Source organism: Danio aesculapii, chromosome 6, assembly GCF_903798145.1.
Source record: "Danio aesculapii chromosome 6, fDanAes4.1, whole genome shotgun sequence".
Classification (NCBI taxonomy): domain Eukaryota; kingdom Metazoa; phylum Chordata; class Actinopteri; order Cypriniformes; family Danionidae; genus Danio; species Danio aesculapii.
Window position 1 is genome coordinate 52,296,842 of NC_079440.1, and position 27,548 is coordinate 52,324,389.

The following is a 27,548-nucleotide window of genomic DNA, read 5'->3' on the forward strand; positions in this document are numbered from 1 at the left end:
ATGCTCAATTTTGGTCAAATCTAGTAATAATAATAGTATTTATAAGAAACGTAAGTAAAGAGTTTTATTATCTGTTTTATTAATTTTCAGTTCTTTACTTGATTTATAATAATAATTTCTAAAATTTAAAAGCATTAAAACAGAACAAACATCGATCTGTGGACATCGGATAAAAATATGTAAATTAGCATTATTTATATATATATATATATATATATATATAATATATATATATATATATATATATATATAAAGTTGATGTCAGAATTATTAGCCCCCCTGAATTATTAGCCCTACTGTTTATTTTTTCCCTCAAATTCTGTTTAACGGAGAGAAGTTTTTTTCAACACATTTCTAAACATAATAGTTTTAATTACTCATTTCTAATAACTGATTTATTTTATCTTTGCCATGATGACAGTAAAATTATATTGTACTAGATATTTTTCAAGGCACTTCTATACAGCTTAAAGTGACATTTAAAGGCTTAACTAGGTTTAATTAGGTTAACAGGCAGGTTAGGGTAATTAGGCAAGTTATAGACAATCAAAAAATTATAGCTTAAAAGGGGCTAATAATTTTGACCATAAAACTTAAGAACTGCTTAATTCTAGCAGAAATAAAAAAATAAGACTTTCTCCAGAAGAAAAAATATTATCAGACATACTGTAAAAATTTCCTTGCTCTGTTAAACATCATTGGGAAATAATTTAAAAAAGAAAAAAGATTCAAGGGGGGCTAATCATTCTGACTTTAACTGTATATATTAATAATAATAATAAATGATAACTTGACTTCTAGTTGATCATTTGGAAAAGTGGCAGAAAGGTGGATTTTTCCGATGAATCATTCGTTGAACTGCATCCCAATCATCACAAATACTGCAGAAGACCGTTAGAACCCACATGGACCCAAAATTATCATAGAAATCAGTCAAGTTTGGTGAAGGAAAAATCATAGTTTCAGGGGTTACATTCAGTATGGGGGTGTGCGAGAGATCTGCAGAGTGGATGGCAACATCAACATCCTGAGGTATGAAGACATTTTTTCTGCCCATTACATTACAAACCACAGGAGAGGGCAAATTCTTCAGCAGGACAGCCTCCTTCTCATACTTCAGCCTCCACATCAAAGTTCCTGAAAGCAAAGGTGCTCCAGGATTGATCCAGCCCAGTCACCAGACATGAACATTATTGAGCATGTCTGGAGTAAGATGAAGGAGGAGGCATTGAAGATGAATCCAAAGAATCTTGATGAACTCTGGGAGTCCTGCAAGAATGCTTTCTTTGCCATTCCAGATGACTTTATTAATAAGTTATTTGAGTCATTGTAGAGATGTATGGATGCAGTCCTCCAAGCTCATGGCAGTCATACACAATATTAATTCTGTTTCCACTGTACCATGACTTTATATTCTATACTGTACATTATTACTGTTAAGTGACAAGACTTTTGTCTAAGCAAAGTCAGACCTTACTGTCCTAATTAAATAATTAAAAATCAAGGCCATGATCATGTTTATTTTTGTAAAATATATGTAGGTTAGAGGCCTTTGCTTTTCATATAAGCCACTTCTGATACCAAATGATCAACTAGAAACAATTGTTCTTTATTTGCTGTTTCTAAAACTTTGAAAGGCGACAAGAATTTTGCCAGGTAGTATAAGAATATAGAAAAGCCCTACTTTGTTCATTTACTTTTCAAAATACAAGCATGACATATTAAAAGATCACAGTGCCCAAATTACACATTTTAAATCTTTATACTATGCTATTATCTCTATAAACCCTGTAACCAATATGGGATGCTTGAGAACATTTCATTAAGATCTCATTTTGTTTATTGGTATACACGATATGGTTCAACAGTAGTAGTAAATGCTTTGGGATTTTGCCAACCATTGTTCACTTGTGTAAGGGTCATGTCAAAACTATAACAATCAGTATCATGAATACCCTTTATGTTTGACAGATTCATTTGGAGGTCTTGGAAATGTTTTTTTTACTTCCAAAGATTGCCTCCAGAACAAGGAATCGCTCCACTCTGTAAAAACAGAAAATTGCACGCTCTGCTAAACTAATGACTGAATGAGTTGAACACTTCCTGCTCTTCCAAATAAACAGTGGGAGAGAATTGTGCGCAGATTTCTGAGAACTCGCGCTTCGATATTGGCGAGCGCCAGCATAATGTGGAAGCCATATGACAGCTCTTTTCAAATGTCTTGCACATGTATTCAAGATTGGATGTAGAGAATTGAATCATTGTGCAAGAGCTCACCTAATGGTCACACGATAAATTATCTGAGTGTAAACATGCAAACAAATGTTTAAAATAAAACATCCATGGAGTTTCTTATCAAAATTACTTTAATGGTAGCAATAAATATGTTCACCCTCACCGTTATTAACAGATTAATGCTACATAAAATTTATTAGATGGAAGAATGAGACAAGTCTTGAAGACAACAGACTAATGCTTGAGAATACAGAGTAGTTTATATCCGATGTAGTCCATATGTGCGCTTCAATTCAAATTAATTCTCATTTCTTCATTCGCAGTCATCTGATTGTCCATCCATATTCCCCATGTCTTTGGTTTTAAATCTGAAATGTGTCCTTTCCGCACTCCAATTATAAAAATAATGGTTATTTCTGAAAGATACCCACAACTCTAAAGTCTCCCATTGGTCAGTCACACAGAAAACCCCGCCCTAATATCAATACCATTGGTGCATAGTTTGCTTTTCACTGTTGTTGTTCGGTAACTCTGCTGGAATGTCGGTAAATGTATATTCTACAGAACAAATGGGTTTTAAATGTGGCATTTATCTTTATTACTTCAAATATCAAACACATGATAGACATTAAAATTAATGCAGATATAGTATATGATTAAAAAGATTTTCTATGTACATTTTTGCTAAATGAAACTCTCTTCAGATTAAAGTCTTATTTCAGAGCATTTGCAGCAAGCGTTTTGTCGAAGCACCTAAGTGAAGGATCCTCCAGTTTTTCAGATTGTAAGTCCATCATAAACAGGGCAGAATTTGAACAATGTGCACACTGTATATGGCTTGTCGTGTTTTAGAAAAGATGAATAATCCATGTATTCAGAAGCACTAGCAGGATCACCGAAGAGTGCAGTGCATTAGCAGAGCTTTTCTTTGGTGCTTTTGAATGATCACTGTAGGGACTGTGGCGCGGCTCCACCCTGATGCTTGTGCTGCATTGCACCATTGGTGGCTGAAAGGACGTTGGCCTTTTTGCAGGTCGTTCTGGGCTGGATCCATCCGTAGGCCTTTCCCCATTGAATAACAGCAGATGACCTTTACGATCCACCTCCATCTTAAACAGCTCATACTCTTTGTGTGGAAGTCGTATCCCCAATGCATCGCAACCCTTCGTCCAGGTTATGTCTTGCTCAGTGCCTGCTTCCCATCCACCTGCTTGTCCACATCTTCCATTTTGCGTTGAATTCAATTCTCGTAACAACGCCCGGTCGAACACGATCACTTTTGCACCTGTCACTTTGAAGACGAGTTCGGTGGCTCCACGTACTTTTACGGATTGTCCTACTTTAACGTAATGACCTGATGCTGATAGTGTAAAGCTAGGCTGGCGGCATGTTGGGTCAGAGTAGTGATGATATGTGCCCTCCCAAGTGCGTTGCTCCTCGTTGAAAGCAAAGAGGCGGGTAAGGAAGAGGACGGCGGGACGGGACTCGCAACGTTGGCTTACCCAGTTTCCATTTAGATTCAGAGGGATGGAAGGGGATGGAGGGAGAATGGGCGGATGCTGCTCTGAGGCTCGATATACCAGGCTGCACACTGGGCATGGGTGGATGTGATGCTGAAAGTGAAAAACAGTGTTTTTATTGATTGTATTAAAATGTTTTTTTGATTATTATTATTATAGCATTAAGTAGTACATTTTTGGAATGATAAAAGGTCATTTTAATCAGTAAGCATGCGTTAAATTGATAGAAAGTGACACTGAAGATATTTATAATGTTTGTGAAAAGTTCACATTTCAAATAAATGCTGTTCTTTTCCAGTTTCTGTTCATCAAAGAACTGGAAAAAAAAATTTCCACAATTAAATTACACAGTAGAACTCATTCATTCATTCATTTTCCTTAGGCTTAGTCTATATTTCAGGTCACCACAGCAGAATGAACCGCCAACTATTCCGGCATATGTTTTACACAGCGGATGTCCTTCTAGCTGCAACCCAGTACTGGGAAACATGCATACACTCTTGCATTCACACTCAATTTATTCAATTCACTCATAGCGCATGTCTTTGGACTGTGGGGAAATCTGGAGCACCTGGAGGAAACCCACGCCAACACGGGGAGAAAATGCAAACTGCACACAGAAATGCCAACTGACCCAGCCTGGACTCGAACCAGCGGCCTTCTTGCTGTGAGGCGACAGTGCTAACCACTGAGCCACTGTGCCGTTATCCCAGCACAGCTGTTCATAATTATTACGCAATAATAATAATAATGATAGAAAATATTTATTGAGCTCCAAATCAGCATTAGAATTATATGTAAAGGAGTATCAATGTAGAACTGAACACTTATGGGTTTTTTCTTGATTGTAGTAGTCTTTTTGAGCATCAGATATAAAGAGACTTGACACATTAAAAAGATGCCAACCCCAAATTTTGTAATAATATATACATCAACCATTCATTTGTTTCTGTGTAGTGGAAAGAGCTTATTTCTAAACTTATTTATGCAGTTAAACTAGCTTAGTCAAAAGCTTTAATATTAGTAGAAAATAGTTTTTAAAATTGGCAAGGAATATTTTGTTGGCTCTAGTGCAATGAGAAAGTAACCTCCATTTTCAGAGACAATAAATATTGAATTATTTGTGCCAGTGCTGAAAAAAATAAAAGCTGGACGTGCTTTTATTTAGGCAAGCTGCCATGAATTTATAAATTTGGCAAGACTTAAAATGGTTCATAAAAATCTTATCTATAGTATACATTGTTGCATTTCCATGCATTCATTGCATGCCAACAACTTTGGCATGACATAAGTATATCAATCTCTACATTCTGTTTTTTGTACGTTATATGTGCATGAGTATGAACAACCAATAAGTAATTTCAATGCTCACTGGTGTCACTAAATAGTTTAAAATGTCTACATATATTGCTGTTATCTCCGTGGTCACTGAATATAATCAGACCCCCTAGTTTTTCACAATTTTTTGTGTGAATTTTTGTGATTTAAAATGACTGATTTTGTGGTGGTAATTGCCAGAAATTTGAGGTCAAATTTGTATATATATATATATATATATATATATATATATATATATATGATCGATACTATTTTTTCTTCTAGAGAAATTCTTATTTGTTTTATTTTGGCTAGAATAAAAGTTTTTTTTAAATTATTTTTTAAAAACCATTTTAAGGTCAAAATTATTAGCCCCTTTAAGCTATATATTTTTTTGATAGTCCACAGAACAAACCATCGTTATACAATAACTTGCCTAATTAAACTAACCTGCTTAGTTAACCTAATTAACCTAGTTAAGCCTTTAAATGTCTCTTTAAGCTGTATAGAAGTGTCTTGAAAAATATCTAGTAAAATTTTATTTACTGTCATCATGGCAAAGATAAAATAAATCAGTTATTAGAAATGAGTTATTAAAACTATTGTAACTATTAACTATTATAACTATTATTATTATAACTAGTTATTAAAACTATTAGAAAACAAAATAACAAAATCATTTATCGATTTGATGCACTAAACCAGCCATACATATAAAGCAAAAGTAATGTCCTTCAATTCAGTCACTTTCAGCGGCCGTCATCCTTGAACTAATCTCCATCATTGTAAGCTGCTTGCTTTTCTGTCTGTTCCACTGTTCCGTTTGTTAGATCTTTGTTCCCCACTTTCTTTGCAGTCTAAAGCTCGTCAAACGCACAATTCGCTCCATAGGATGTCTAATTCCATCTTTGCATTGACTTCACATGTAAATTACTGCTTTATCAGCGTCTGTTTACTGCATAGGTTGCAAAACATCCCCCCTTCATGTAAGGGTGCAGGTGAGACGTCATTTTTCACGTCATACATCACGTGCGCTGCATATATCTATATGTCATGTAAAACAATTAATTGCAAACTAAAATAAATATAATTTGATTATGTGGTTTTGAATTGGATGTTTTATGAGATTATTGACATTTTTTGCAATTATTTTGCATTTAAATTAAGAATTTTGCAGGATCGCAAAAATTTGTGACTTTTTGTCGATTTTGCGTTGGATTCAGCAATCGCAGAATTGTGAAAAACTATGGGGTCTGTATAATCATCATATCAATCATATAAGCATACCAAAGCCACTTTTAAGCAACAAATAAAAAGTAGTCTTAACTCTCACCATTGCATTCTGCAATGGCTCCTGGTAACCACTTGGCCTATAGTGCACCCTTTCATTCCAGTCTGTGTGAACTTCCCCTAAGAACAGCTCCTGAGCCGGTCTGCTGTGTGGATGATGATGCGTCTCCACCCGCAGCAACTCCAGCTCCATCATGGAGAACCCAAGAGCACCCAGACAGTCTTTCTCTGCTTTGGCACTGAAGAGTTCATAGAAGCGATGAAGCACCAGGTGTCCTTCAGCTTTGAGTCCCAGGCAGGAGGAGGGCAGGCGGGTCGCCAGATGATGGATGGCCTTCTGACTGTGAATGACCATCCCTACTTTATGGAGGTGGTGCTCTGCTTCGGTGGCTCCACGGGTGATCCACGAGGCCTGGCGGAGCCGTAGTTTACCCCTGATCACAAGAGAGTAGGTTGGGACGTGGCACTCGCTGTCAGAATAATAGTGTTGGAGGGCCCTGAAGAGACGTGTGGGGCTTTGGTAGAATGTGTAGGATCGAGTGAGGAATTCTGGACCAGGCCTCACTTCACATCTGAGTATGAAAACAAAAGGTTTCAAGTCAATGGATTTGTCATCATGGCAATTGAAAACCATTTTCTTCTATAATGTGATGCGATTCTAAGGGTTCGAGCATTGTTTTTAAACCATGGGTTCTCAAACTCGGTCCTGGAGGGCCTGTGTCCTGCAAAGTTTAGTTCCAATCCCATTCAGACACACCTAGGCTAGCTAATCAAGCTCTTAGGCTCTCTAGAAACATATTTGCAGTTGTGTTGAGGCAAGTTGGAGATAAATCTGCAGGAACGAGTTTGAGAATCCCTGGTTTAAACAGTGATTTGTTGGCTGCACCTCCATTATGATTATATAATTTTCCAGCACTTTCCTAAGGTGCTCAGTTGGATTGAGATCTGATGTCTTTAAAAGACATTTGAGTGAATTGAACTAATGAAGAAACCTATTTGACATGATTTGAGCTTTGTGATATGTTGTGCTATCCTGTTTGACATAGCCATCAAAAGACGAGTACACTGTGGCCATAAAGGGTTGGACATGGCAGGTTGTGTTGTTTAAATGATTGTCAGTTGGTTCTGAGTGACCCAAAGTGTGCTAAGAAAAAAAAAACACAAATTCACTGATAGTCTGAACTGTTGATACAAGATAGTATGGATTCATGCTTTCATTTTGTTGTGTTTGTTCTGACCCCACCATCTGAATGTCATAGCAGAAAATTAAACTGAGCAGAAAACCTTTTTCTGTTGTTCTGATGAACCATTTAGGTGACCTTTGTGTACCTTAACTTGGGTTTCTGTTCTTTTTGACAGTAGTGGCACTGGTTTGATCTTCTGTTGCTGTAGCTCATCCGCTTCAATCTTAAAGGGGTTGTCAGTTATAATGAGTGGTTAAGTTACTATCTTTCTATCAGCTTAAAGCTTTCAGGCCAGCTTAAAGCTATCAGACAATTTTCTGACTTTCGGTGGTTTATTCCGCTGTGGCAACCCCTTACAAATCAGGGATTAAGCCGAAGGAAAGTGAATGAATGAATGAATCAAATTATCAATCAATCAACAAAACCATTTCTGCCACAGAACTACTGCTCACTGGAAATGTTCTTTCTTTTTGGACCATTTTTTGTGAACCCAAAAGATGATTGTTTGTGAAAAGATCAGTTTCTGAAATATTTGTATAGTAAAGTCCGTTTGGCACCACAAAAATGGCCCCTTGATTTAACCTTTCTTCCCCAATTTCGATGCTCAGTTTGAACTTCTGCAGATCATCTTGACCACGTCTGCTTGCCAACATGCATTGAGTTACTGCCATGTGATCGGCTCATTAGGTATTGTCATTAACAAGCAGTTGAACAGGTCTACCTATAACATGGCTGGTAATTGATTATGGCTGTATCCGAAATCCCCCTCCCCCCCAACCCTCATTCAATATTCCCTACATTAGTCCACTAATATAGTCCACTTAAATTAATGAATGAAAACTATTTTTTTTCTGTGTGTAAACGATTTTGGATACAGCCAAAATAATATCTCTTACCTGCTTGACACCCAGTGGCCCTCTAGTTTTGGTGGTATTGTGGCTGTGATTCTCCCTTCGGTCTGTAGGTGGCGAAGCTTAGCCTGGCACTGTGGCTCCCAGAACAGTCGGGTGCTGAGGTTGGTGTGGGGTACGAGAGGAGCAGTGGGCACTTCCCAAAGCTTACTGCCCCTTACACACAGAACTGAGGACAGAGAGGGAAAATATAATCATTTCCAATCATGTTTAAAATTTAGATTAACAAGTTTAGATTATATTAAAGGTTTTGTCCACCAAAAATGAAATTTCAACCATCGTTTACTCGTCCTCCACTTGTTCGTAACCTATTTGTGTTTATTTCTGCTGTTGAACACAAAGGAATATATTCTGAAGAAAGTTAGGTGGGGAGAGCCATTGACTTTAAAAAGATTTTTTTTGTTCCTACAATGGACATCAGTAGCTATGTTTCCATCCAAAGATGCAAATTAAATTTATGCGCAAAACAGGAATAACGCAAAAAAGACGTGAATAAAGCATCGTTTCCATCCAATGAGTCAAAGAGAACAAAATCGTCACTTCTTGATTAACTGGCACCAAATATCAAAAGTAAAAGTGGAGTTTGCTGCGGTAGGAGAAGCTGCGTGAATCTTTTCTTCATTTAATTATGAAGAAATGTGCTTATTTATACACATATCCAAAATGTGCAAATGTGCATGTGGATGGAAACATAGCTAATTGCTTTTTTTATGCAACATTTTTCAGAATATCTTGCATTTGTTCAACAAAAGAAGTTTGGAACCACTGGAGTGTGAGTAAATGATGAGGAAGAGTTCATTTTTGGATGATCTATCCCTTTAAAAAGAAAATCTGAATCAAAAATTGGATGGTTGTGGTTGGTTATTCATGGATTTCATGTGATTGACAAGTTAATCCCAATAGGTATTCAGTAAAGAGAGATCATTGAAGAGGTATAAGCGATTTAAATCAAAGATTACAATAACATGTTCATAAAAAATCTCCTAAATGTATTGTAATTTCCCATTAAAAATGAGAATTGTTCATTTTTTCATGTCATGTTAACTAACAGTTTTCCTAATTAAAAATAGCTGAAATTGCATTTTAATTCCCCAAACTTAAATGCATTTTCTGGTCTAAACATACAATTAAGAGATTATGGGGACTGTTGTTGCTAAGTCTAAACGGGATTGTTCCAGAAGGTCTACAATAATGTGCTGATCTCTTTTCATGACTCTGCAGCTGCATTTCCGTATAAATTAAGCCTGTAAAAAACCTCAGACACTTCAAAAGGCTTTGATACCTCCAGCAATAAAATAAAAAAAAAAAACTCTCTAAGAGCAGCATTTTCACTTCATGGTCTTTTACGGTCCATAAACAGGATTCTGCTGAACTGGAAGTGGTTGAAGGATTTTGCATTTCTGTAATTTTCCGTGTAATGAAACGTGATGAGGTCTATTAGAGCCATATATAGATCCAATCCACGATTTGTGGCGAAGGGCGGGAGGCCAGGGGTTTGGCATGTCACTTCAATCAGACACCATCTTCAAGGGAATGGGAAAGGATATGAGGAGCTGGCCAACAACAAAAATTTTTTGACATTTTTTTTAAACTGACAGAAAAGCAAACATGGCTCCGACTCATGAGGAGTGAAATTTGTCAACATGGCACTGGGTATCTTTGTATGATAGGTTAATCTCCTTGACCAAATGGCTGTCCTTGAGTAAGAACATTGTAGGTATATGGTGTTGCAAACCTGATTAGCAGAGGGAGAGCTTTGGGAAGTTACATGCTGAGAAGTGCTTCACTGTACGAGCACAAAAAACATACACTTCTATCAGATGTCTTCTAAAGAGGAAGGAAGGGAGAGAAAAAAACATTGGGACTTCATTTATTAAATATCAGATAATCATTGCAAATAAAAACAGCAAGGATGAATTTCACCCCAAAGAACAGCATATAATGTTTCAAGACTTCACACTAAGCTGATGATTGATAATAAAGCTAGTTTGGCATGCTGTTTGGCATGCCAGGAGAGAGCCCTGAGCTCATAAGATCCTCGAGCCCGGGGTTCCCTCCCATTGCAAAGCGAGAGTGGAGTTTGAGCTCAGGTAGATCTCGAGAACTCCCCTGTTATAGTGGCTGAAGAGCAGATAGTAATTGCTCTTTGAATGAGATAACTTGGTATGATCATGTCTATGGTGTTGATTTGGATTAGTCAAACTTAAGTTGCATGTTTTTGAATGGTGGGAGGAAACCGGGGGACCCGGGGGAAACCCACGTGAGCACGAGGAGAACGTGTAAACCCGCACAGAAACGTTGGCTGGCTTGGGAAAGACTAGAACCAGAGACATTCTTGCTGTGAGGCAACAGTGCTGAGCACTGGGCCACCATGCCACCCATTTAGGAAGGAGGAGGAGTAGGGGTGGAAGGGGGCATTCTTCAAAACGAAGATGGCTGTGATACGTAACCTAGGATATTTATAGTAGCTTAGGAATCGTCTGATTGGTGCATTGCAATCATAAGCACGTGATTCTCTCGAATTTAGTTTATAAATAAACTTTACTTAGTGAGAATACAAAGTTTAACCAGCTTTTTTAATTAATGGTAAAATATAAAGTCTGTAAATAATAATAATAAACTTTTTTTTATAATAATAATTTTTAGGGTTTTTTTACCTTTTATTGTGATAGGATAGTATAGAAGACAGGCAGGAAAGCATTGGGAGCAGAGAGAGGGGAAGGATGGGCATAGGACCTCGAGCCAGGAATCGAACTGAGGTCGTCCTGAGCACTATATGTCGGCACATTTAACCACTAGGCTATTGGTACCGACAATACTAAATTTATTTATATCAAAGTTGATATTTAGCCTCACCATATTGATGTTTTGTAAAATCTAGTTTTTGGAGGACTGGGACATACACACTTACACTACGGACAACTGAGCTTACCCAATTCACCTACAGCACATGTCTTTGGACTGGGGGGAAACCGGAGCATGGAAACCCACACAAACACGGGGAGAACACGCAAACTCCACACAGAAATACCAACTGACTCAGCTGGGGCTCGAAGCAGCAACCTTTTTGCTGTGAGGTGACAGCACTACCCACTGGATCACTGCGTCGCCCCAAACTTTGTTATATAGCACCTTTAAAAGTAGCATCTCAATGTGCTTTACATACATATTAAAACTATAGTTAATCGATACATACAAGGATATATCCATAAAAAAACGTTATATTAAAGTTATATTTGAAATCACATTTAAAAATCACATAACAGCTACCATAAAAAGTGAGTTATTTTAAATTTACTACCCTTAAAAGGTAGGTTTTTAATAAATATATCTACCTCATGTTTACCTAGTAGTTTATTAATTAGTTAGATGGAATGTTTAACAAAGTAACCGCCTATCTGCTTTCAGAAAACCAAAAGCATTTATTCCCATTTGTTAACCATGGCACTAAAAAAGTCTGATTACAGAGCATTTATTGAGCATGTCATGCTGGGGCTTTAGTTGTTTGCTCCCTAAAGAAGGGAATTATTTCCTCATACTCTTTGAAAGGAATCCAGACTCTGAGAGTTTTTCACTCAATGTGGAGCCAGTGTGAAAGCAGACTTGTTGCAGATCATAATAATGTGAGGGTGTTTGGTAGAATTAGCATGTGCTTCTCAGCTGCCTGTTTACAGGTCTTTTTGACAGTTAATCTGCTCTAATCAAGCTGAGGCTTTTTTACATGTTTATCTTGAATGCAATGCAAGCATGTTTCATGTTCATTTGTGTCATCTTTCAGTCTAAGTAGCCTACACTGTCAAAATCCTGGTTGCCATACATTTTTAAGCTGAATAAAATTACCATTATGAGTCCATTAAGCTTATATTATGCTAAACTGACTTAAAAAGCTTGCATAACTTATAAAATTAAGTTAGAACATGATTAATTAGGTTTAATAAGTTACAACATATGCTGTCATGACTGATTGAACATATATATATTTTTATAGTGTAGTTGCCCATATTGCTTGAATTCTAATCCTTTCTGTCTTTTCACACCACATACTCACTAACCTTATTTAAAACTAAATTTGTATGTTATATACGATATTAAGCTATGTTTGATAAGCTATATTTGCTGAAAAATCAGCATTGGCTCGTTGGCTGGTTTTAGCTGGTCAACCAGCCTGTTTTTAGCTGGTCAGGCTGGGAGATGACCAGCTAAAACCAGCCTAGCAAGGCTGGGAGCCCAGCCAAAACCAGCTATGTCCAGCTTCAACCAGGCTGGTCAAGCTGGTTTTAGCTGGTCATTTTCCAGCCTGACCAGCTAAGAACAGGCTGGAAATGGCTGGAAACCCCTGTAAAACCAGGCTGGTCACAGCTAAAACCAGCCAACCAGCCTAAGCTGTTTTTTTCTGCAGGGATATCACTATTTTACTAAAATAATAATATAAATGTCGTTATTTAGTTTGTGATTTGCGCAGGACTTTTGTAACCACACCAGCTGTATAACAGTTATTAGCTACATAACCAGCAAATATTACATTTTCCAACATTTTAATAACCAAAACAAAAGTAAGCAAATTCATTAGCTTTAGCATAAGACTCCCAAGCTCCCTTTTGTCAACGGTTGCTTCTGCTAATATCGAAAAAACTAACTACGTTTCTTCATTATTATTATTATTATTATTATTATTAAAATCTGCTGTCTTTGGATCATTTTTCATGGAGTTACTGATTCTACTTGTAAACATCGTTTTAATTGTTTTTGAGACTCCTCGGTTTTCACTGTAGAGACGCGTGTTTACATATTTTGTGAGGAATTCATTGTAAAATCCTAAAGCTGATAAATAATCTCGTTCCTTCTATTCCACTGACCGAGTCTCAGTGAGTCAAACCCGCAGTACATGATATTTGTCAGCAGAGGGCGCTGTGGTAGAATGTGTGTGGTCTCTTTGCTTATAGGCAATTCCCTTTAGTGTGAGCCAAAGTAAACTACCTGTCCTAATATTCCTACCATTCAACACCCCTAGACACACACACACACACACTGGAGACATTGATTTATAGAAGAAGCGAGGCTAGCAAAAGTACCTCTGACTGGTTTCATGTATTTGTTTTTATTTGTCATTTCAATTTGGACAGCTTCTCTCTCAGCCCTAATGCGTCATTACTGAAAAGTGGCCAGAACTAAAATATCCCCTTCCTCTCCACCGCTGTTCCTCCTGCCATTTGTTGGCTGTTTAATAGGATGTGAATGAACATGAGGCTATGAGTGACACAAGTCCGGTTTTGATCATTCATTCATTTAAAACATTGAAAACAAGTAATTTCAGAGGACAAAAAGCTCTGAATTTAATAGATTGTACATATTTTTCCATTCATTCATTTTAATTTGTATTACAAATAGTACTTTTCACCACCATTTAAACAGTATTTTAGTTTTTTTTTATCATTTGAAACAAATTTATGTATGTTTTCTGTTTTTATTAGACTTTTTAGCAACATTATTGTGTTCTTGGTCATTTATTTTTTCTTTTTTAGTTAAGTTTTTAGTTAATTTAGTTGGTATAAACTTGACTTGACAGTAGAAATAAAATTAGTTTAGTTTAAATTCACTTTAGGTCAAATTTTGAAAGTTTTATTATTTACACATGTACTGTGGTATTTATTCAAGTGCAGTTGTACAACTGGATGCAAAACTCCTGAGCAGCAGTGAAAGTGCTTCTTATTTTCCTTTTTAAAATGTAATAACCAGTGTTGGGGTAGCACAACACAACCCACACGGAAAGAACCTATATAAACATATATGTTTTAATATAGGTTTTAATATAGATTTGTAATATATGTGACATATATAAAATTGGCTGTTTTCCAATATTATATGTATACATGTATGTAATAACTAATAATATGTAACTAATAATAACTGTACATATATGTAATAACAAAAAATAGCCAATTTTATATATGTCACAAATATTAAAATCCTATATCAAAACCTATATTAAAACATATATGTTTATGTAGGTTCTTTCCGTGTGGGTAACTATAGAAATACTTTTACTCATCTACATGCTATGACCATTGAGAATCATTTTAAATTACTGCATTGCGCTTTTTGATTAAAACATTTACTACGGGAGCTACCTTCTTTGCATTATTTTTGATTTAGGGGTCAAATGTGATCAAGAAATATTTCAATGAGATTCACAAATAGGGTATATACAGAAGTATGCTAAAGGACTTTTAATTTGTCAGTAACCTGGGTTAAACGTTTCCGGTGAACTGTATGCCATTGCAAAATCGGAGCATTTAAGGTCTGTTTTCTTTAAAAATCAGGGATCTCCACTGGCTGAGTGATATCCGATATAAAGTGAGTCTCAGATTGTGCAAGAAGCACTGCATTAAATTACATTTTCCCCCGCCATGTCTTTAACATTTATTTTACCCCAGTATATTCAATGGAGCTTCTGTGCTAGCCTGCCGATTCTAACGGGAGCTTGCGAGTAAACGGCTTCTTGACTTGTTTTACGCTTGAGCAACTAAATGAATGCCAAAGTCTATTTAACTGATTGTATTTTAATGGCATTACAACATCAATGCTTTAAAAGGAACCTTATAAAATGGAAAAAAGTCACATTAACCGTTCACCAGAAGTTTATCAGTATGGGAAGAAACACTTGCTCTGCATATACCCTATTAGGCTTATGTTAGGTGTAGCCAGCTCTCACTTATTTGCCATAGTTAAATTCCATAACATGCCAATTACATGTGATACCAATATCAAGTGTTCGCACATACATACGTTTTTTTGCGTTTTTTACATTTTTTAGGTATTTCCTTGGGCGACATGGTGGCGCAGTATAGTGCTGTCGCCTCACAGCAAGAAGGTCGCTGGTTCGAGCCTCGGCTGAGTCAGTTGGCATTTCTGTGTGGAGTTTGCATGTTCTCTCCGTGTTCGTATAGGTTTCCTCCGGGTGCTCCGGTTTCCCCCCAAAAGTCCAAAGACATGCACTAAAGGTGAATTGGGTAAGCTAAATTGTCCATAGTGTATGTGTGTGAATTAATGTGTATGGGTGTTTCCCAGTGATGAGTTGCGGCTGGAAGGGCATCCACTGCGTAGAACATATGCTGAATAAGTTAGCGGTTTATTCCGCTGTGGCAACCCCAGATTAATAAAGGGACTAAGCCGAAAAGAAAATGAATGAATGAATGAGGTATTTCCTTGATAAAGAAAATATGAGGAAGGCATCATGAATGACAGTTGCCAAAGTTGCTGTATAGGAGACATATCTTGTATGTACATATACAGTGTATATTGTACACTGTAAAACCTGATAAGTTAACTCAGTTTGTTTGAGGAAACCAATTGCAGCAAACTATTTAAGTTTTGAAACTAATGGAAACTTATATATGTGTATTGAGTCATATATACATACATTATTTATGTTGACATCGTCAAACTTTCAGAGTATTCATTCATTCATTTTCCTTCGGCTCAGTCCATTTATTCATCAGGGGTCGCCATAGCTGAATGAACCGCCAACTTATCCTGCATATGTTTTACACAGTGGATGCCATTCCAGCATATATTATATATATATATATAAAGTATCCATACACAATTATTCACACACACACATACACTACAGCCAATTTAGTTTATTATATTTACCTATACCGCATGTCTTTGGACTGAAATCTTCATCTAAACGGTATGAGATAACTATATAGCTACTCAGATATTTTGGTATTGTTTATAGTATTAACGTTAAGTTAACAGAAAATGAGAACTAATTCATTCATAACTCATTCGGTTTGAGTTCTGCTTAACATAATCAGTTTTTGAGTTACCATAGCTCTTTTACGTTAACTCAAAGTAACTTTTAAACTAACTTATTTCATTTAGTGATTTAAAAACAATGATCCAGAGACACTATATCTCAGTTTTAAGAGCAACAAATAATAACTTGGCTTCTAGTTGATCATTTGGATGGCTGAAGTGGCTGAAGGTAGATTTTTCCAGTGAATCATCTGTTGAACTGCATCCCAATCAGTCAAGTTTGGTGAAGGAAAAATCATGGTTTGGGGTTACATTCAGTATGGGGGCGTGCGAGAGATCTGCAGAGTGGATGGCAACATCAACAGCCTGAGGTGTCAAGACATTTGTGCTGCCCATTACATTACAAACCACAGGAGAGGGCAAATTCTTCAGCAGGATAGCGCTCCTTACTTCTGCCTCCACATCAAAGTTCCTAAAAGCAAAGAAGGTCAAAGTTCTCCAGGATTGGCCAGCCTAGTCACCAGACATGAATATTATTGAGCATGTCTGGGGTAAGATGAGATGAATCCAAAGAATCTTGATGAACTCTGGGAGTCCTGCAAGAACGTTTTCTTTGCCATTCCAGATGACTTTATTAATAAGTTATTTGAGTTATTGCAGAGATGTATGGATGCAGTCCTCCAAGCTCATGGGAGTCATACACAATATTAATTCTGTTTCCACTGCAGTATGACTTTATATTCTATACTGTACATTATTTCTGTTAAGTGACAAGACTTTTGTCTAAGCAAAGTCAGACCTTACTGTCCTAATTAAATAATTAAAAATCAAGCCATGATCATCTTTTAATATGGTAAAATAAGTGTAATCTAGAGGCCTTTGCCTTCCACATAAGCCACTTCTGATACCAAATGATCAACTACAAGTCAAGATATTATTTGTTGTTCCTAAAACTTGGATAGGCGACAAGACTTTTGTCAGGTAGTGTATATATCAAAGCACCATAATATCACTATCTGACACCATCATCATCATCATCTCTGTACTGCTATATACTGCCACATAAATGAAATGGCTGCTTTCAAAATTTAGCAGTCTTTGTGAGTCTCTCTCTCCCACACACCCCTGCTTTGATGTAAAAACTCGTATTTACACCTCATTTACTTTGGATAGAGCTCAGATTCCTTGCTTCCTCCCTCTCTCTCTCTTTCTCTCTCTCTCTCTCTCTCTCTCTCTCTCTCTCTCTCTCTCTCTCTCTCTCTCTCTCTCTCTGTCACACTCTTTTTGTCTGATGAAGTACAGTTACAGAAAGGTAAAGTTTCCTACAGGGAGTAAAGCCAGCGTGTGTGTGCATGCATATGAGCGCTAGAGGCAACAAAGGTGTGTGTGAACGTTTGTGCCTATGTTTGTGAAAGCAGTAGAAGGATGTATGTTTGTCTATTGATGTGTGAATAAGATTTGTGAACAAAGCGGTTCAGAGGTGAATGTGTGTGATTTAAAGTTTTTTCCCCCCAGAATCTATCTCATCGTTCAACTTCCTTACACGTTGTTGACTTTTCATGAACACTAAACCCGCCTAATCCAGCAGTTGTTTTTATTTAGATAAAGGATTAGGAGAAAGATTCTTCTCCAAACTAACGGTTGCCCCTAAGGTTAACTCTGTAACTCTGATACTGACTAACCAGCAGGACTCTTGAGTTTCTTATTATTATTTGGATATATTTTAAAATGCAATTTATTTCTTTGATGCAAACTCACATTTTTAGCATTATTGCTTCATTTTGTTTGATCCTCAAGACACATTTCTTGTTAAATATTAAATTAAATTAATATTTCTAGAAGACAATGTTTTTCAATGCTTTTTATGTTACATTTTTATTGTGAAAAAACAAAAACTATTTCAGTACAAATAGTTACATATCATTATCTTTATTGTTGTTTGTTTGTTTGGTTGGTTGGTTGGTTGTTTTTTACAAAAAAAGAAAAATAATACTAAGAAAAAAAACTAAAAATACAATAATGATAATAATAATAATAAGGGGAAAAATGGAAACAAGAGTAATAAAAGTGTACAGAAATTACAACCAACTGAATGCAGACATTCAACAATCACAATCCAATGTTCAAAAACATTGTCAACATTGAAAGTAAATGTTTACAATTAAACGCTATAAGATAATAATAGGGCGATGCGGTGGCGCAGTGGGTTGTGCTGTCGCCTCACAGCAAGAAGGTCACTGTTTCGAGCCTCGGCTGGGTCAGTTGGCGTTTCTGTGTGGAGTCTGCATGTTCTCCCCGTGTTAACGTGGGTTTCCAACGAGTGCTCCGGTTTCCCCCACAAGTCTAAAGACATGTGATATAGGTGAATTGGGTAAGCTAAAATTGTCCATGTACATGTATGTGTGTGAATGAGAGTGTATGGATGTTTCCCGGTGATGAGTTGCAGCTGGAAGGGCATCTGCTGCACAAAACATGTGCTTGATAAGTTGGCGGTTCATTCCGCTGTGGCGACCCCAGATTAATAAAGGGGCTAAGTCAAAAAGAAAATGAATGAATGAAGATAATAATAGTTAAAAACAAACAATTAAATTACTTCGAAATAAATAAATTAAAAAGGAAAGAGAGTGCATTAATTAAATGGAAGGCAAGATGTTAAGATAGTTAAAGTTATAAACATTTTCCACTTTAAAGAAATTAGTTTTCCCAGAGCATCTAACCTTTTCCAACTTTAGAAAATGCATGGTATCCACAAGCTATTGGGATGTAGTTGGAGGCTTATTTGATTTTCAGTGAAGTAGACGCCTAGCTAATACTGAGGTAAAGGCCAAAATATCAAGTTGTTTAGAATTGAACTGGGACCAAATCTTTGGAATCCCAAAAATGGCAACCTCAGGGGATGGGTCTATATTTACCTGCAACATTTTAGACATAATTGTAAAATAATTAATCCAGTAATTCTGTAACTTAGGGCACATAAAGAACATATGACCTTAATTACACTGTGGTGCATGACATCTGTCACATCTGTCATCAATATTGGGAAACGTTTCAGCCTGATTTTTGAGAAATGGATTCGATGAAATACTTTAAATTGTATCAGGCTAAGGCGAACACATATTGTACTAGAACGTATTCTCTGCAGTGCACCAAGCCACCGTTCTTCCTCTAAACAGTCCCAATTCATTAACCCAAGATTTTTTAATTTTAGTAAGAGAACAATCATCCAAGCTTAAAATGCACCCATAGATTTTAGAAATTTGGGATTTGAGTTAAGGGTTTAATTGCAGTAACTCTTCCCATACCTGAAGCTTAGGCAGACAATGTGCGTTTTAATATTAATTCTTCTTTTTCATGATTTTTCAGCACTGAAATGGTCAAAAGAAAAGCATCTGTTTAAAAACAGAAATCTTTTATTAGATAAAAAAAAAAAAACTTTTTAATGACTATGCATTCCTGCTGGATAAATGTATAGTTTAATACGTTTTTTAATGGTAATGTTATCACACTCTCTGAAACAACACACTTTTTGTGATTAATTCTTATGGTTTAAGCTTATTTCTTTGATTTTTATGTTCAATCCACTTAAATTTGTCAAGTTTTGTTTCATGTACAAAATGAACAAAAGCTGAAAACAAAAATATATGAAAAATAAAACAATTTAAAATACAAAATTACAAAGAAATGCAACAAAATGGCTTAAACCCAACCAAAGTTTTGTCTACATTTGACCCAACACTGGGTTACAACAACCCAACATTTTGTACTGTGCACTCAAAAAAAACTTTATTCATTTTCTTTTCGGCTTAGTCCCTTTATTAAACTGGGGTCGCCACAGCGGAATGAACCGCCAACTTATCCAGCATTTGTTTTATGCAGCGGATGCCCTTCCAGCTGCAACCCATCACTGGGAAACACATACACACTTATTCACACACACATACACTACAGACAATTTAGCCTACCCAATTCACCTGTACTGCATGTCTTGTGACTGTGGGGGAAACCGGAGCACCCGGAGGAAACCCACGCGAATGCAGGGAGAACATGCAAACTCCACACAGAAACGCCAACTGACCCAGCCGAGGCTCGAGCCAGCAACCTTCTTGCTGTGAGGCGACAGCACTACCTACTGCGCCACTGCGTCGCCCTACTCAAAAAACGTATTTAAACTTATTTAAAATAAGCTGAAGCAACGCAGTTCTTGAGTCTTATGTTCACCTAAATTTACCTAAATTTGCAAAAACAATTAAGTTAACTTAATCAATTTGTGTTTGGACAACAAGAAGGAATTCTTCATGTTGTCTCAGCACAAATCGATTAAATTAACTTAATTGTTTTTTCAAATTTAAGTGGATTGAACATAAAACAATTAAGTTGTCCCCCCAAAAAACCTTAAGGATTGTGCTTTCAACTCATTTTAAATAAGCAGTTTGAACAAACAGCTAAAGTCATTTATCATACAAAAAGTATAGATTTATATTAAATATAGAATAAAATAAATATTTTAAGGGTGTCACGGTTGCACAGTGGGTAGCATGATCGCCTCACAGCAAGAAGGTCACTGGTTCGAGCCTCGGCTTGGTCAGTTGGCATTTCTGTTTGGAGTTTGCATGTTCTCCCCCGCGTTAACGTGGGTTTCCTCCAGGTGCTCCGGTTTCCGATACAAGTCCCAAAGACATGCCACCATAGGTGAATTGGGTAAGCTAAATTGTCCGTAGTGTATGTGTGTGAATGAGTGCGTATGGATGTTTCCCTGTTGTGGGTTACAGTTGAAAGGGCATCCGCTGTGTAAAACAAATGCTGGATAAGTTGGCGGTTCATTCCGTTGTGGTAACCCCTGATTAATAAAGGGACTAAGCCAAAAATGAATGAATGAATTAATATTTTGGCCATTTTGCATGTCAACCAGCTCTAAAATAACCACTTGCTAACCTCATACCACATCAGGTGACATGACAGTCGATTAACAACTGGCCTGATCTTTCACTCCTGTCTCTGACTGATTGTTCTGAATAGTTGTGCATCTGTTGGAGTCTCTCTGACAAGCGCTGGGCCTCCTTTTATCTGTAAACAGCTGACAGCCTTGGCTTATGAATATTACTCATGCATCACAAAGCAGACATATTTTTTAATGGTGGAATGGACAGCAGGAACACACAGTACCGAATAGCTGGAAAAATTATTCTGCCAATATTGGAAAGCATTCATGCTTTATCGATGTTAAGGGTTTTGTTAAATAATTTTCCATGTTAAATCAGTGTAGAGTTAAGAGTTAGAGCCAACTACAATACATCCACATAAAAAATGCTATAGTGATTGTTAGTAAAGGGCGGAACAGTTGCTCAGAGGTTAGCACGTTCGCCTCACAGCAAGAAAGTCTCTGGCCAGTTGGCATTTCTGTGTGGAGTTTGCATGTTCTCCCCGTGATGGCTTGGGTTTTCTTTGGGTGCTCCGGTTTCCCCCACAGTCCAAAGACATGCACTTTGGTGAATTGGGTAAGCTAAATTGTCTGTGTGTGTAAATGAGTGTGTATGAGTGTTTCCCAATACTGAGTTGCGGCTGGAAAGGCATCAACTGCTTAAAATATGCTGGAATAGTTGGCGGTTCATTCCGCTGTGGCGACCTCTGAAATAGAGACTAAGCCGAAGGAAAATTAATGTATGAATGATTGTTAGTAAATACTATATAATGTTTTTGAACCATACTATAGTAAACGGCTTAAATTAATATTTTGTGGTAATTCTTAAGTTGCTAATACAACATCAATCAAACAAACAAATTACCCGATATACCAAGTTTTCTACAACTACAGAGTATATTATACTACAATACACCACAGTTTACTATGGTAAATACTAAAGTACACTACAATATTTTTAATTAATAATTAACGCTGGCAGTTCATTATAAAGTGAAGGAAATACAACACTATTATACTACTTTTTTGGCATTCACAAGTGTTTTCCGTTTATTTACGCTTGTGAATTGCATTATGGTATGTTGATCTCTGCTCTGTCGACTTTTGATGTTGAAAATTCAACTCTACAGTTTAACAAAGTGACTTTTATTGAAATAAAATAATGTATATAGAGGTAAACAAGTCTGTACAATAACAGAACATGTATTGGCAGTTTATAACAAAGTTTTTGTAGCATATATACAACAAACCAGACAATATATCACTCTAAACTATTAAAAATGTTAATCAAAGTCACTTTTTCAAACTTTTAAAAGTTAAAAGTTTTTTAAAAAAGTTAAAAGTTTATTTAAAAAAAATAAATTATGAAAACATGAATCACAATCATGTTTTTCATTGATATCTTTGCTCTGGTGTAGTTATCTTTACTTGTAAGTTGTTTGTAATATTTCATGCAGATGCACAAAATCCTGTAAATCAATGTAAAGTTCTGAATTCTTTCCAAATAGGGCTATTCAAGTCATCTGGTGAAATTTTATTCAATATTATAGTATTAGATAGGATATGACAGGATGCTAGTCAGGATAGAGGGAAAGATGAATGCAGCAATGTACAGAGACGTCCTGAATGAAAACCTGCTTCAGAGTGCTCTTGACCTCAGACTGGGGCGACGGTTCATGTTCCAGCAGGACAATTACCCAAACCACACCGCCAAAATATCAATGGAGTGGCTTCACAACAACTCGGTGAATGTCCTTGAGTGGCCCAGCCAGAGCCCAGAACTAAATCCTAATTGGGCAAAAATTCCCAAAGACAGGTGTGCCAAGCTTGTGGCATCATATTCAAAAAGACTTGAGGCTCTAATTGCTGCCAAAGGTGCATCAACAAAGTATTGAGCAAAGGCTGTGAATACTTATAGACATGTGATTTTTCTGCTTTTTTATTGTTAATAAATTTGCAACAATTTCAAAAACTCTTTTTTCACATTGTCAATATGGGCTATTGTGTGTAGAATTTAATGGAAATAAATTAATTTAATCCATTTTGGAATAAGGCTTTAACATAAAAAAAATGTGGAAAAAGTGAAGCGCTATGAATACTTTCCGGATGCACTGTACATTTAATAACTGCTATAGTATTTTTTATGTGGATAGCATTGTATTTAATATCGGTTTTGAATATTCAAGCCTACTGGCAAGCCATTTATCATTTTCGCAGATCTAATGAAGCCGTTTGATAGAAGAAGAGCATGTTTTTTAAGAAAAGAGAAAGTACAGGCTGCACGTAGACGCACACATACTGACCCCTGAGGTCATGGGTAACTGCCATGAGTCACCCGATGGGCGGGTGTAATTACGCCAGTCTTTCTCTCTGCCTGATAGTGAGAACAGAAGCCTATTGCTTTCTTCATCACCCTAACCGTCCCTGACTGAAAGGAACGAGAGCGTAGAAGAAAAACAGCCACTAAATGGCACAGGAACAGAAGGGGTCATTAATGCCTCTGGCCTGCTACTCTAATCATTATTTTAATGGTGGCATTAGTTCCACCCCTGTGATCTGCTTTCACAGGAAACAATGGCCTCTTCTGCACCCCTGCTAACTTTAAAAAGAGCCTGGAACAAAAACAGTGGTCCGGGGCCCGTGGAGGAGACTGACAGGTGAAAAGAGCGGTGCGTGGGGAAAGGTGAGAATAAGATCACCATGTCCAGCCAAAGTTTTTCCCCATTTATATTAGGATCTCTTTAAACCTTACCTGACTGACTTACACTCATTTTCCTACAAAACAAGCCAAAGTTCTGTTACTCGCGCAGTCTTAAAAGTAAAACGTCCAACCTTTAAAGTCACTTAAAGTCTTTGAAGTGACTTTTATTCTTCATTTCTTTGGGAAACCATCTGTGTGGTGCTTTAAAGGAGACATAATCTTTTTTTCACCAACACAAGTAAAAATAAATGATAAACGGTGCTGCTAAAGTACTGAATTTTTCAATACAACACAAAAATTATTTTTTGCAACTTATTTAAAATGAGCTGAAACATCAAAATTCTTGAGTTTTTTGGGACAACTTAATTGTTTTATGTTCAATCAACTTAAGTCAAGTTTTGTTTTTTGTACAAAATCAACTAAAACTAAACACTAAACAAAAATGTATGAAAAATAAAAACATTTAAAAATGAACAATTGTAAAGAAATGCAACAAAATGGCTAAAAAGTTATTAAATTGTATTGAAAAAAATAAGTTTGTCAAAATGTAGTTCATTCAAATTGAATATTCAGGGTGTCAAAAAGTCTAAATTTAAAAAACTAAATTTTAGGCCTTAAAAAGTTTTAAATTTACTGAAATGTTGTGTTGTAGGTCTTAAATCCTTTTAAACAGGTCTTAATTTTGCTTTTGTCCAAGTAAAAGCCACTTAGTCAGGCCAACATCCATACAATCACTAACAATTCATCTCAACAAAACCTTAATTTTTTACATTTAAGTTTTTTATTGCAAAGAGATTTTGTATTTTCAACAGCAGTTAGACATTATTACAACAAATTCCCCATTAAATTCCATAATCAGGGAAAGATAACTAAAGGCAATTATATGATTATATAATGATTATACCGGGTCATTAAAAAATCCTTAGTGTTTAACCCTGTGTAAGTCTAAAATGTCATTCTTAATAGTCTTAAATGGGTCTTTTAAAGTCTTACATTTGACTTGATGCAACCTGCAGAAACCTTGTCATAATATACAGTTGCAATCAGAATTATTAAACCCCCTAAATTTTTAGCCCCTCCTGTTTATTTTTTTCCCTAATTTCTGTTTAACGGAGAGACTTTTTTTTCAACACATTTCTAAACATAATAGTTTTAATAACTCATCTCTAATAACTGATTTATTTGATCTTTGCCATGATGACAGTAAATAATATTTGACTAGATATTTTTCAAGACACTTCTATTCAGCTTAAAGGGACATTTAAAGGCTTAACTAGGTTAACTAGGCAGGTTAGGGTAATTAGGCAAGTCATTGTAAAAATATATAGCTTAAAGTGGGCTAATAATACTGACCGTAAAATGTTTTAAAAAAAATTAATAACTGCTTTTATTCTAGCCGAAAATGTCCTTGCTCTGTTAAACATCATTTGGAGATATATAAAAATATTCAAAGCGGGGCTAATAATTCTGAATCTGCACTGTAATCTGTAATGAACACTTTATTGCAAACAGAGTTTTTTCCAGACATTTATGCCCAGTTGCATGTCTTAAACAGGCAGCATGTCTTGCGCAAATACCCTACAAGCATCAGTAATGATATCAACTGCAAGAAACAGCCTATATTTTAAATAGACTTTTGGTCTTATTTGACGATGTCAGTTTAAAATTACTCACCAGGATTTCTTTATAATATTGTACTTTTGTCCATAGTAACCACTGCATACATCCTGGCTTTTCATTTAGTAGCCCTGCCACTGATCATTTGTAATAGTGTGTTTGTATTACTTGTCACACCAGAAAAAAAACAATTAAATTAAAAAACTAAATAAAATCAAAAGGCAGAAAACCTTTTTTGAGTACCTCCATAAACTATTGGCAATTCAAGCAATGTTTAGTTGTAGCATGGGGTATATTAAGATTCATTAAAGCTGGAATTATTTAATAAACCACAAAACTGTAACCGAACCTGATCTTGAGAGATGTGTGTCTTCCTTTAGATCCTAAATTACACTTGTAAAATTCAGAAGTGGTGGGGGGAACGCTGTATGAAAACCCTTCTTGATACATACGAAAATGTTCAGACATGTTGGTCTTGATAATGAAGGTGTTGTTGCTTGGCAGCTCTTATACTTTAACACACAAACAAGCTCTGAAGCTACAGCGCTCAGCATAATTGAGCACACTCCATTTTGAAAATTTATATTTTATCCATTTCTCAGTGAATATAGGCAATGTATTTTGGTGCATTTAAACAAAGCAGATTTATTAAACAGATATATTTATTAAAATAATATTTTAGTCACCAAAGATATTTAGAAATTGAAAGATAATCCAATTAAATTCAAGCTAAATATTGCAAAAAAATAACCTACAAAATTTCAACTAAAGTTTTCCTTTTTTTTTTGCTTCTCTTGATTTTTTCCTCTTTTTAAAATTTGTATTTAATATTTTCTATAGCATATAAATTTGGGTGTTCTAGTTTTTGGACCGTTATCGTAAGTTATTTTGTTGGATAAGCTCCAGATTTGGCTTCAGTACTGACAAATCTAATGTATATGCACAAATATAATATTGCATAGCTTCCTATAGAAAATATTAATTTAAAATATAGATTTGTGAGGGTGTACTTATATATGCTAAGCACTGTATACTTCAACAATATACTTATACATTTTTGTAATTATTTGCAATTTTATTGATATAATACGCGAGAGTCATTCATTTAGACTCAAAAATAAGTATGTTATGGATTTTATAACACTGATTTTGTGAGTTTGGATAAATGTAGCTGCTAAAAAAACGATAGCAAAGTTTAAAGTTTCTTCAGGATCAGCTGAAGAAAGTCTTTTCGAGATTAGTCAAGATAGTTTTGTTCCATTATAGGTGCTTCATAGCAGAATATTTAAATTGATTTACTTTTTTTTGCACATTTTTGAATGTCGCACTTATTTAACCTCACCTGATTTATATCATCACCTCATTATTGGAGGCTCCAAGAGCTGAATTGGGTGTGTCAGATAAGAGAGACAGTCAAAATGACCAGGACCATTATTGAAAACCTCCGCTTTAAAGCACCAGATTGTTTTCTGAAGAACCAGAGGATGAAAAGCTCTTTGTATGACGTGGAAAGCTTATTTAGTGGCATCACAATGTAAAACCATTTGGTACTGATGGGAATCGTTATGATTAAAAAAGCAAAAGTTCTTTAATGAAGTATACATAGTTATTTGCTTACTATCTTCCGAAGCACTCTGAAGAATTTGAAAACCATTTGCTTTATTTAGAAAGAGAAAGAGAAGGTTAAAATACAACACAACAATTTACCTTGCATGAGAAATACCATCCAGATTGTCCTCAGCAGGTGAATAAGTCTCTCCCCAGCCATGATCAGGGACTTTCCAGATCACTTTAAAAATATATCTAGGATTCAAAAAAAAAATCTCCTCTATATTCTCCAGGACGGTCACATCAATGAGAGCATTCCAGATGAGATTTTACCACTTGTGCAGATCAGTGTAATCCACTTTTGATCAGTTTCATCTTCAAGCATGAAGTTTCCCATTCACGGTAAAACTCCTTGACTGACTTTCCAAGATCTCCTTTCTTGATGGTGCTTGAAAGTCCGTCCCTTGTTGATTGTGTGCTCTCTGTGGGGATGTTAAACCTGTGTGGAGCTTGTTAGAGTCTGTCTTTGGGTTACTCAGCTGA

General features: G+C 36.0%; 1 protein-coding gene across 1 annotated transcript; it reads right to left on the reverse strand.

Moving 5' to 3' along the window:
- Positions 1 to 2,348: 2,348 nt before the first annotated feature.
- Positions 2,349 to 27,548, reverse strand: apcdd1l (adenomatosis polyposis coli down-regulated 1-like). The gene is made up of 4 exons (XM_056460489.1): positions 27,165 to 27,548; positions 8,443 to 8,626; positions 6,406 to 6,934; positions 2,349 to 3,848 (listed from the first exon to the last, which is right to left on the reverse strand). The coding sequence occupies exons 1-4, from the start codon at positions 27,223 to 27,225 to the stop codon at positions 3,084 to 3,086; spliced, it is 1,539 nt and encodes a 512-aa protein (XP_056316464.1). The 5' UTR covers positions 27,226 to 27,548; the 3' UTR covers positions 2,349 to 3,083.

Bases quoted from the DNA above. Each gene is read 5' to 3' on its own strand.
- apcdd1l (XM_056460489.1), bottom strand. From the start codon at position 27,225: ATGGCTGGGGAGAGACTTATTCACCTGCTGAGGACAATCTGGATGGTA. The intron at 6,935-8,442 runs GTAAGAGATATT...TTTCATACTCAG, and splicing joins GGCCACTGGGTGTCAAGCAG to ATGTGAAGTGAGGCCTGGTC. The intron at 3,849-6,405 runs GTGAGAGTTAAG...TTTCACTTTCAG, and splicing joins AGCCATTGCAGAATGCAATG to CATCACATCCACCCATGCCC.